This window comes from Peromyscus californicus, unplaced genomic scaffold (assembly GCF_007827085.1).
Source record: "Peromyscus californicus insignis strain IS unplaced genomic scaffold, ASM782708v3 Scaffold_11__1_contigs__length_118956290, whole genome shotgun sequence".
Classification (NCBI taxonomy): Eukaryota; Metazoa; Chordata; class Mammalia; order Rodentia; family Cricetidae; genus Peromyscus; species Peromyscus californicus.
The window spans coordinates 54,164,660-54,176,529 of NW_026294402.1; the positions used below are offsets into that span (position 1 = coordinate 54,164,660).

The window sequence follows — 11,870 nt, forward strand, 5'->3', positions numbered from 1 at the left end:
AGAAGAAAGAGAAAAGTATGAAGGATAATTTAGAGGGAGTCTTAGTGCTTCTTTAAAAAATACAACATGGCTGGGCGGTGGTGGCACACGCCTTTAATCCCAGCACTCGGGATTAAAGGAGGCAGGTGGATCTCTGTGAGTTCGAGGACAGCCTGGTCTACAGAGCGAGTTCCAGGACAGGCTCTAAAGCTACACAGAAAAACCCTGTCTCGAAAAAACAAACAAAGAAAACAACAACAACAACAAAAAATACGATGTGACCTCTAGACTAGAAGCTATATTTGAGATCAGTGATAAGTTTATTGAATTTGAAATTAACTTATTGAATTTGAAGCATCAGGAAAATAGGCAAATGAAAATCCAGGTTTAGGATGTGGTTAGTTGAACAACCGGAGATGTAAGGTTTAACCACACACTCACATACATACATATACACACACACACACACACACACACACACACACACACACACACACACACACACACACACACACACACACACCCTTGCTGCCTGTGACTGTATCTGTGAATATATCAGTCATTAGGTGTGTCTGCTCATCTGCATGTACTGTGTGGGTAAGGGGGAGGGGGGTAATGGCAGTCTTGAAAGTACTCCTAGGAATCTCCTACCATGAGGGGACTTACATTCTATCCTGCCTTACAGTGGGTCCCACATTGAGAACTGGCATTCCATCCTGCGCAATGGGCTGGTCAATGCATCCTACACCAAACTGCAGGTGAGGCAGCGTCCTTTTCCCTTTCTTTCCATTCCCTGTCTCACTCAGCTTGTGGTAGTCTGCTCTAAAGTGCTTGAATATCTGTTCATGCCTCAGCATCATCATGCCCAGCCTATCTTGAGAAAGATAGAGCCTCTCTACAGAGGAAGTTGGCACTGTAAATATAGAATGAATGTGGCTGTTGTATATTTTAAGTTGAGCTCTGTTTTTTGGTTTAGTGAATAGAAATTAACCTATTATGACAGAGACTTTCCATTTTGTGACTATTGAAGTTGTTGTTACAAAGACTTATTTTATTGCCCTGAGAAACTACTGGGAGTGGTTTTTGTTCCTCTTCCTGCTACCTCTTCCATAGTTCCTTTGTTTGAGAATCTGAAAATGTATGAAGGCTTGAGGTCCTAATTATGAATGCTGAGGCAGGGACTCAGTGGCTCTGCTACTCCCCGTTCTCCAAGGCATTAATCTTTAGTATTTTGTAAGCAAGCAGTTTAATCTGATCCCCTTTCCAGCCAATCAGCTTTTCAAGAGTTAGGTGCCTAGAGTTATTTGAATGAGTGAGAAGGTAGATAAATGAAGGGACAAAGGACTGTATAAGTGTTGTGGATGCCTAATATACAGCCATGGGGAGCCCAGGCTCATATATTCATCCTGGTGTTTCCCTGCAAGCTGCATGGAGCAGCCTATGGCAAAGGCATCTACCTGAGCCCCATCTCCAGTATTTCCTTTGGATACTCAGGTAAGCAATATTCTTTGGCCACCTTGACTCTTTATATTACATCCATTTGTGAATACATGATCTGTGCTGTCTTCTCTCCCATTGTGGATACTTGGTCTTTGTCAGAGCCCTCCTCAATCATGGATACATATTCTGTCTCTTTCTATTTTTCTCTCATTAGAAATTTAGATTATTTATGAGGCAAGGGTAGTTATTGTGAAAAATGGTAGTTTTATACATTGTAGGAACTAGGCCATGGGGATGGGTTAATGAATAATAAATAGAAAGAAAAAGGTCTTTGTGTAGACCAGATTTGTTTTCTTTTCTTTTCTTTTTTTTTTTTTTTTTTTGGTTTTTCGAGACAGGGTTTCTCTGTGTAGCTTTGCGCCTTTCCTGGAACTCACTTGGTAGCCCAGGCTGGCCTCGAACTCACAGAGATCCGCCTGGCTCTGCCTCCCGAGTGCTGGGATTAAAGGCGTGCGCCACCACCGCCCGGCTTTGTTTTCTTTTTTTAAGACTGACTTGTGTAGTTGATGTTGTCCTTGAACTCAGTGTGTATCCTAAGATGACTTTGAACTCCTGATCCTCCTAAGTACTGGAATCACAAGCATGTGCCATCATGCCTACGTAAACCACATTTTTTATATAAGCAATTACAAATTATGTGCATACATGTGAATTCATGTGTGAATATTCTTGAATGTTGGGGTCTTAGAATTTGCTTATATTTTTGGAGATACTGTTCTTTTCTCCCTCCACCACCTTTTAAAATTTAAATGGTGTATAATCACACTATTGTAATAGTTAACATTGAGTGAAAGAGAAAGTGCTTCATTCTAGAGACATGAATGAGGTCCAGATTGTAAGGAGATAATTCTAGCATTATTTAGCTTAGGAAAAGAATTGAAGTTGGAACTCTTTCAGTCTTCCAGGTTCCTGTTCCTCTTTGGTCTGCTTTTGTTCTTGTTCAATGGAGTCTCTGTCTAAGCAACAGCAAACCGTGCAGTTGCATGCCCACTATAGGAAGGCAGTTATACTAGTTTTTTTTTTAATAGATTATTGTTTAGTATTTTTAGTAATTATAGCCATTATAGAAATAAAATTAAAAAAAAACATATCTAGAATCACAGAACTAAGACAGGCAGTAGTGACGCACGTCTTTTCTTGATTTTTTTTTTCTTTCTTTTTTTGATTTATTTATTATGTATACAGAAGAGGGCGCCAGATCTCATTACAGATGGTTGTGAGCCACCATGTGGTTGCTGGGAATTGAACTCAGGACCTCTGGAAGAACAGTCAGTGCTCTTAACCTCTGAGCCATCTCGCCAGCATGACGCACATCTTTAATCCTCACACTTGAGAGGCAGAGGCAGGCAGAATTCTGTGAGTTAGGAGCCAGCCTATTTTACAGAGTGCGTTGCATTCCAGGACAGCCAGCCAAGGATACACAGAGAAACCCTGTCTCGAAAAGCAAAAAAAAAAAAAAGCAAAACTAATAATCTGTGTGTGTGTGTGTGTGTGTGTGTGTGTGTGTGTGTGTGTGTGTGTGTGTATATGTATATATGTATATATGTATATATTATGTATGTATGTATGTATGTATGTATGTATGTATGTATGTATGTGTAATCCCAGATATTCAGGAGGCTGAGGCAAGAGGATCATGAATTTAAGGTCAGGCTGGGCTACTTATTGAGATCTTGTCTCAAAATAAATTCATAAGATGCCTAGAAATGTAGGTTGATAGTGGAGTGTTTCTTAGCATACATGAAGCCTTAAGGACAATCTGCACTACTACAAAGAAACAAACAAGGGGCCTGGAGAGATGGCTTAGCGGTTAAGAGCACTGACTGCTTTTCCAGAGGTCCTGAGTTCAATTCCCAGCACCCACATGGTGGTTCACAGCCATCCGTAATGAGATATGTTCCCCTCTTCTGGCACACAGGCAGAACACTGTATACATAATAAATAAATAAGTTTAAAAAATCTAGAACCCTTTTTAATGATAGAACAGAGGAATCAAAAAAGAAGAGATGATGATAGGTAGGAAGGAAAACCAGTGTGCTAATACAGACACTATAGGGAAGGACTGAAAAAGCCAGGTGATTCAGCTGGGCATAGTGACTAGTGCCTTTAATCCCAGACCTCAGGAGGCAGACAGGAGGGTCCCCATGAGTTCAAGGGCAATCTGAATTACATAGTAATTTCCAGGCCACTCTTGATTACAAAATGAAACCCTGTTTCAAAAACTAAACAAAATGAGAGACCAAGAGGTAGCTTAGTGTTGCAGTCCTTGCTGAGCATGTCAGTGAGGCAACAAAACAAAAATAACTGGTAGGTAGATTGTGGTTAGTTTAAGAAGAATGGGTACACACGTGAACAAAAACACTAGCATAACTATAGATGTGCCAAATGATTTGAAGCTTAGAAGAAAAGTCTGTGAATGTTCTAGCAATAATTTGAAACCTTTTGGTAAAATGCCTGGAAAAATGTAACTTGATAAAACTGACTAAGAGAAATTAAAAACATGAATGACGACCAACTCTAAATACTATTTGGGGGTTTTGTTTGTTTGTTTGTTTCTTTGGCTGGGGAACCCAGGGCTTTGAGCATGATAGATAAACACTCTACCTCTGAGATATCCCTCTCTAGTCTTTGGAGTCTTAAACTATCAAGGAGCGGATTGTTTTTAATCTTAGACAAAAATCTAGAGAATGGAAAAAGGCATACAACTAATAGAAGTTTGGCAGAATCTGATTGAAACTAAGCACTCCATTCATCAGAGCATATCTTAAAGAAAATGTAAAGACAGGCTACAGACTTGGAGAAGATAGTTGTAAGATGCATAAAATCATAAGATTAATCATAAAATGTACTTCAAAGGTGCTGGAGAAATGGCTCAGTGGTTAAGAGCACTGTCTGCTTTTCCAGAGAACCCAGGTCCAGTTCCCAGTACCCACACAGCAGCTCACAACCATCTGTAACTCTAATTTCAGGAGATTCAACATCCTCTTCTGGCCTCTGAGGATATGCACATGGTGCACAGTTATATACTTAATACTTTATGTATGTATTTATTAATAAAGAATTTAAAGTGTATCTTAAAATTTCTTAGCCAGGTGTGGTGGCATACGGTTGTATCTTGGGGAGCTGAGAAAAAAAGGACCACAAGTTCATGGCCTTCCTGGGCTAAATAGCAAGTTCAAGGATAGCATGGGCAACTTAGTGAGACCTTATTTCAGTTGTTAAAAGAAGGACCAGGCTGGGCCAGTTGTGGCACACACCTTTAATCCCAGTACTGGCCAGCCTAGTCTACAAAGCAAGTTCCAGGACAGCCAGAGCTGTTACACAGAGAAACCCTGACTTGAAAAACCAAAAAAAAAAAAAAAAAAAAAAAAAGTCCTGTATACACCTATGTGGTAGATCATGTACCAAGTCCTGAGTCCAATCTCAGGTGATATTAAAAAAAAAAAAGTATGGATCAATACAAAGCCTATTCGAAAAAGCAAGCAAATAATGTAAATGGTGATTCCATTGAAGAAATGCTCCTCCCACCCCCATGAAAGCTGTTTCTAGAGGGAAGTAAAATAAAAAACCAAAGTGACTTGTACCCATGTGGATCAACAAAAAACCAGAAATCTGATAATACCTAATTATTCCAAAGGCTATAAAATCCACAGGATCTCCTTTACTGTTTGTAGGAATATGAATTGATACAGCATGTTAGGAAACAGTTTTCTTTTTCTTTTTTTCTTTTGTTTTTGTTTTTCAAGACAGAGTTTCTCTGTGTAGCTTTGGAGCCTGTCCTGAAACTTGCTCTGTAGACCAGGCTAACCTTGAATTCACAGAGATCCACCTGCCTCTGCCTCCGGAGTGCTGGAGTTAAAGACGAGCACCACCACAGCCCGGCCTAGCATGAGCATTTTAATCTGCATCATACAGGGAGGGCTGACTCCCTGGGCACGGGGAATAGAATGAGGAAGTCAAAGCCAGTGCACCTCTGGGCTACAGTGGATTCCTGACATGTGGAAAAGGCAAAATGATTTTTATATTTTTATATTGCTCAAAGGCAGACAAAATCAAACTTAACAGGGCTGTGTGTGATAAAACCAAATAAGAGTGAAAATATGAAAGACTTCTAACTCTGGGCTGGGCATGTCAGTCACAGTAGAACATTTGCCCAGCATGTTGGGCCCTAGCTTCAGTTCCCAGTGCTGCAGAATAAATGTTACCTGAGTTTCAGAGCAACAATTCTCTTAGATGTGTCACTTAGAGTCAGAATGTCTTGAAGTACCACGTTTAATCTACACAGGGTAAGTGCCCTATGCATCCTGAAAGTGTAAATGAATCCTCGGCTGTGTTTCAGGTTCACAGTGGGAGTGGGTTGAGTTAGTCTTTTTGGCTTCTTTGTCAGGATTTTTAGTTTTTATCTTTGTTTCAGCCTGAGCGTTCCTCTGGTTAAGTTCTTATTTTCCAGGTAATCAGATTCTCCCGTCTTTCAGTTCCCATATTCTTTCCCTTTCTTTTCTCATCTCTTACGAAACTTTTCCTTTTCTTCAAATAAGAAGTAAGTACTTGAATATCTTCAGTTACCAGGGTAGAGCCAGGAATCTTTATAGATTTCTTGTCTTTCCTTAGCACTTTACTAACTACATTAAAACATCTTATCACACTGCCCTTTCCAAACCGTAGGATTATAGATCCAAACTGTCATAGGATTTTAATAAGAATTTGCTGTTGGAGTTATTGATCATCTAGTTTAATTCCATATTATTTTATGAATAATCTGATACATAGAAAAGCCAAACACAGCCGGGTGTTGGTGGCGCACGCCTTTAATCCCAGCACTCGGGAGGCAGAGGCAGGCAGATCTCTGTGAGTTCGAGACCAGCCTGGTCTACAAAGCGAGTTCCAGGAAAGGTGCAAAGCTACACAGAGAAACCCTGTCTCGAAAAACCATTAAAAAAAGAAAAGCCAAACACTTTCTTTAGATCATACAGCTTTGAGTAGCAGAGATATGACTGAAATCCAAGTCTCCTGACTTGTAGGCCATTGTTCTCATTATTATATTGACTGACACAAGGGGAGGCTTTATTTGAATCACTGGGTTGTTGGGGTCCCAGAAGATAAATAGAATCTTTGCAACACTGGGTGGGATGTATGCAAATGTCCCAGTTACCATTTTTATGGCATTTGACCAACTCTCTTGCATGTTTTCTTCTCCTTAGTCTCCTCTGGTTTTCTGTTTCTTTTTCCTCAGGGTACCTTTGGGTTGGTGGCATGGGGTGTGCTTAGAGAGCATGCATTTGACCAATGGCACTGCTAATAACTTGGCCATGAATGTGAGAAGAAATTAGGGACAGTGAATGGAGTTGGAAATTTTCTTTGTTTAGTCCTGTTTAATTCTTGGGGGCTGAAGAGAAGATTCAGAGGTTAAGAGCACAGGCTCCTCTCCCAGAAGTCCTGAGTTCAATTCCCAGCAACCACATGGTGGCTCACAACCATCTATAGTGAGATCTGGTGCCCTCTTCTGGTGTGCAGGTGTGCATGCAGGCAGAACATTATATACATAAATAAATAAATGAATCATTAAATTTTTTTTAATTAAAAAAAGAAATTAATTCTGGCCAGGCGATGGTGGCATACGCCTTTAATTCCAGCACTTGGGAAGCAGAGACCGGGAGATCTCTCTGAGTCTGAGGCCAGCCTGGTCTACAAAGAGAGCTCCAGGACAGCCAGGGCTACACAGAGAAACCCTGTCTCAAAAAGCCAATAATAATAATAATAATTCTGTACACAAAAGTGTCCAGACATTATTCTAGACATCAAGTAGTATAGTCTGAGCACAGGAGTGGAATAATCACTGGGTCAATAAGAATGGGACAGTGCCATAGTTACTTTAGTTACTTAAAGTACTGCCTCTAAGGCTACCAAAGAAATCAAATTATTCTTTTTTCTTCTCCTGGCTGCTTTCTCTGGAATTGAACCAGAATGGGAATTTCTCTTAGAAACTTGGCAATGAAATGTCTTGGCTGAGATCATGATGTTTGGATGCAGAGTTGAGCCTTGTTAAGGATGATGGAGAAGGTGTCCTACAGGAAGAAGGGTTTGGGAGTTCAAGCTGAGTTTTGTTCAGGCCATGAATTTACCATGAGGTTATAGTGTAAGTGTGTGTTGGGTTGACAGCCGGCTTGCTCAGTGAAGAATTTCAGTCCAGTGGTTATCAACTCCCTCTTCTACACCGTGGCCATTATAAAACCAAGATAAACTGGTGAGATAGTTCAACCGGTAAAAGTGCTTGATGCCCAAGCCTCGTGGCCTGAGTTTGGTCCCTACCATCTTTTAAAAGTAGTCTTCTGAGCTGGGCATGGTAACACACATTGTCTTTAATCCCAGCACTTGCAGAGGCAGGTGCTCTTTATGAGTTCAAGGCCAGCTTGGTCTATATAGTGAATTCTAGGTCAGCTAAGACTGGAAAATCAAAACCCAAGCAAAAGAAAACAAAAACAAATCCCAAACAAATAAAAACAAAACAATAAAACCCAAAAAGTTTTCTTCTGACCTCCATATGCACCTGCACTCACATCACATACACATAATAATAAATAAAATTTAAGTTAAAATTTTGATATAAAGACAGTGGCAAAACCAAGAATTAAAGCAGAGTGAAGTTGTAATAAAGTAGAATGGTGAGGCTGGAGCCCTGTTTGTGGCTTGTAATGATAACAGCATCTTCATATTTGTCCCATTTCCTTGGTTACAAACCCCTAACTGATAAGGCTGTGATTATGGTAAGCTTGGAGACAGGCTGAAATCCTGTCCTTAGGCCAAAAAAGGGGGCATATAGGTATTATTTGATTCGTAAGTAAAAATCCTATTTCAGTCTTTACAAACAAGGCCTCTTCTATAATTGCTAAGAATGGTAGAGGGAAAAAAAGAATTTTTTGATTAAAAAAGCCAGGCATGGTGGCACATACCTTTAATCCCAGCACTCGGGACACAGAGGTAGATTGATCTCTGTGAGTTTGAGGTCTACAAAGAGAGTTCCAGGACAGTCAGGGCTACACAGAGAGACCCTGTCTCGAAAACCACCCCCCCAAAAAAAACAAAAAACTAAAAATAAAAGGGGGGGAGTGGTAGAGAATTTATGCACTGAGATACACTGAGATAATGTAGAAGTGAGAGGCGGTTGGCACTTTTTCTAAAGGTAGGACTCTTCAAGGTGCTTGCCATTGTGAATATCTGTGGAGAATCAGTATGGAAGGGCTCTGCTTTCTCCTTTTATCCTGAGTGGTCAATCTTTTGTGTAACTTTAAAACGACAACATATTGAAGTTCCTCTGCTTGCTTTCTCCCAACTCATGTCTCTGACTTGTCATTTGACTCTGAGGCATTGGTATCCTACTCTGCTGGGCCCTTCTTTTTTTTTTTTGGTTTTTCGAGACAGGGTTTCTCTGTGTAGCTTTGCGCCTGTCCTGGAACTCACTTGGTAGCCCAGGCTGGCCTCGAACTCACAGAGATCCGCTTGGTTCTGCCTCCCGAGTGCTGGGATTAAAGGCGTGCGCCACCACCGCCTGGCATGCTGGGCCCTTCTTTCCTGTGTTACTTCCCTGCGTTAGAACCCTTCTGTGGTTTCCTGGTGTTCTTAGAGGATCAACTCCAGTGGGCTAAACAGCCCATAGGCCTGCTTGAGCTAGCTCTAGTTTACATCTTTTACATCATTTTTTGCCATTCATTATACTGTATGCAAAATAAGTCTTGTGGGTCTACCTGTCTTTATGCTTTCCATATTCTATTATACTAACTCTTCCTAATTCTGAGGTCCTGATCTTACTGCACCAGGACATCTTCAAACCTCTGGGCTAAGCTAGTTCCCGTACTCTGGTTCACACGGTGCTCTGTAAGCTCACCATCACAACCCTCACCATACTGTGTTGTAATTACTTATTCCTTGCCTGTAGTCTCCACCAGACTAAATTCTGTGTGGGGAAAATAGCTTGTGTATTCACCACCGTGTCACCAAGTGTCTCTAGTTGGTATCTGACATATAGTAAAGTACTTCTATACATGTTTAAGAAATGGATGAATTAACTGAGTTTGTTGTTCTGTGACAGGAATGGGCAAAGGACAGCACAGAATGCCTTCCAAGGATGAGCTGGTCCAGAGATATAACAGGATGAACACCATCCCCCAGGTATTGTTTGCTGGTTCTGCATGAGTTAGGACCCTTCCCTGGATCCTGCTAAAAATAATGGAGGGAGAACAGTGGAGCTGGGGCCATTGTAGGTCATTTAAAGGCATTAGGTATGTTGTAAAATGATCTTACTTCAGTCATATCTGTTATCTGAAAGCAAGGTCACATGAAAGCAAAGGCAGGTTAAATGAAAAGATGAACATGGAAGCTGTGAACCCATCGGGGTCATTATATGTAAGCAAACATTTGGAGGGTGGCTGGGAGCTCAGGAGACCCAGCTCCTATCCCTGTCATCCCCATCATCAATAACTAACCAGCCTCTTGAGAGCAAGCTCTAACATTTTACCTTGTTCTGCTTTTCTCTGCTGCTTTCTCTTTCAGACCCGATCCATTCAGTCAAGATTCCTGCAGAGTCGGAATCTAAACTGTATAGCACTTTGTGAAGGTATGTACTTCACCCAGTTCATGTCTTTTGAGATCCCAGCCTGTATTTCTGTTGCTCCCTTGGCACCTGATTCAGCCAAAAGTTAGGTTGAAGCATCATATCCTTCTTCCCTACCTGGACTGCCTTAAGCTTTCTGTCTGTGACTTCTGGCCCCTCTTCTCCAGTGATTACATCTAAGGACCTTCAGAAGCATGGAAACATTTGGGTGTGCCCTGTGTCTGACCATGTCTGCACAAGGTTCTTCTTTGTGTGAGTCTAAAAAAAGCCCTTGGGATTACTTGAAGGGTGAGGGTGGTAGATGGTGTGTGACTACTGAGGATGCCCTTTTTTTTTTTTTTTTTTTTTTTTTTGGTTTTTCGAGACAGGGTTTCTCTGTGTAGCTTTGCGCCTTTCCTGGATCTCGCGCTGTAGACCAGGCTGGCCTCGAACTCACAGAGATCCGCCTGCCTCTGCCTCCCGAGTGCTGGGATTAAAGGCGTGCGCCACCACCGCCCGGCGAGGATGCCCATTTTTGTTGTCTGAGTTCTGTCCCTTGCTATCTAATTTAGCTGGCACTGGGACTTTGCCCTTAGGGATAAGGACAGATCATTGGGGTCTGTGTCGAGAAAAACTGCTGAGCTGATCTCTTCATCCTGAAGAGCAGCGATAAAATCTTTAACTTTGGGATGAAATGGTCGCATCTTGAAACACTTCTGCTGGCAGACATGGTTTGGTATTCTGTTCCCCTTGTGCTCACACTTCCCCTGTCTTTGGCAGATATGAGGATGGGCAGGTGGGCGATGCCAACATTAATACTCAGGACCCCAAGATACAGAAGGAAATCATGCGTGTGATCGGAACTCAGGTTTACACAAACTGAGGGGGCCCCAGCCCTCGTACCACTCTGTTCCCCCAGGATCCATCTGCCCTTGAAAAAGGGCTCAGGAGCAGCAGGTGAGGCTGCCCTGAGAAATTTCAAGGGGCAAGGAAAGGATGGAAGAGGCGGCCTTCTTGGTGGAGACTGACCCAGGAACCACTCCACATCTGGATGGCCCTGACTGACTCCCACCCCGGTTTGCCCAGTTGACTTCACCCTGTTTGTAAATAAAACAATAAAATGGAAGGTGCTGTGGACTGGATCTGATCACTGTGGTCTGCCTAGCCTCAGCCCAGCACCTCACCACGGCCCTGGGTAGGGCTGTGTGCTGTGGGATAGACTATCTGAAAGTTGGGCCTGTTTGTGTTTCCTGAAGTAAAAGACGTATCCATTTAGTTTCAGTTTTGTATTCTATAGATTTGTCAGTATTTTTAGTCAAAAGATTAAGTAAAGAGGGGAATTTATCAGTTATGCAGATGAAATAAACAGGAAGAAAATTCCACTGACTGTTACTAAAGATTTAAAAGGGTCTTTGAGGCCAGAGCAGCTCTGATTTTTTTTTTTTTTAAACCTTCAGGACCAGCTGCTTTCTTACACAAAACCAGCCCTGCCAGTCATCTTCTCTTTGTGTCTTAAGAGACTGGGTCCTTAGTCTTTCTCCTGCCTGGCTTTTAGTTGGGATAAGTGAGGTGAAGGGGTTAAGTTGGCAGGTGCAGGAAGCTGGCTTCTCTAACCTGAAGTCCTTTAAGAAAGGCTATTCTAGGCTGTGGGTATAGCTCAGTGGTAAAGTGCTTGCTTAGTATGCATGAGGCCGCAAGGAGGCCAGAGGCTGTCAGGGTTTGGAGTGGGAACTCACCAGAAGTTGGAGCTTCCAGAATAGGTAGGTGTTCTGAAACCACTGCCTTTCTTTGACACTGACCAGCC

At 41.9% G+C, this 11,870-nt stretch overlaps 1 protein-coding gene across 10 annotated transcripts in view; it reads left to right on the plus strand.

Moving 5' to 3' along the window:
- The window catches only part of Parp6 (poly(ADP-ribose) polymerase family member 6), a 33,672-nt gene extending 22,464 nt beyond the window's left edge, over window positions 1-11,208 (plus strand). For 9 of the 10 annotated variants that reach the window (XM_052762589.1, XM_052762581.1, XM_052762631.1 and 6 more), the window contains exons 19-24: window positions 665-737; window positions 1,404-1,473; window positions 9,566-9,645; window positions 10,027-10,090; window positions 10,255-10,339; window positions 10,847-11,208. In XM_052762589.1, coding sequence (XP_052618549.1) covers window positions 665-737; window positions 1,404-1,473; window positions 9,566-9,645; window positions 10,027-10,090; window positions 10,255-10,339; window positions 10,847-10,949 — 475 coding nt within the window. In that variant the 3' untranslated portion in view covers window positions 10,950-11,208. Of the gene's footprint in view, window positions 1-664; window positions 738-1,403; window positions 1,474-9,565; window positions 9,646-10,026; window positions 10,091-10,254; window positions 10,340-10,846 lie in introns of those variants that run through there. The other variant, XR_008223140.1, reaches the window with a different exon arrangement.
- The last annotated feature ends 662 nt before the right edge of the window (window positions 11,209-11,870 follow it).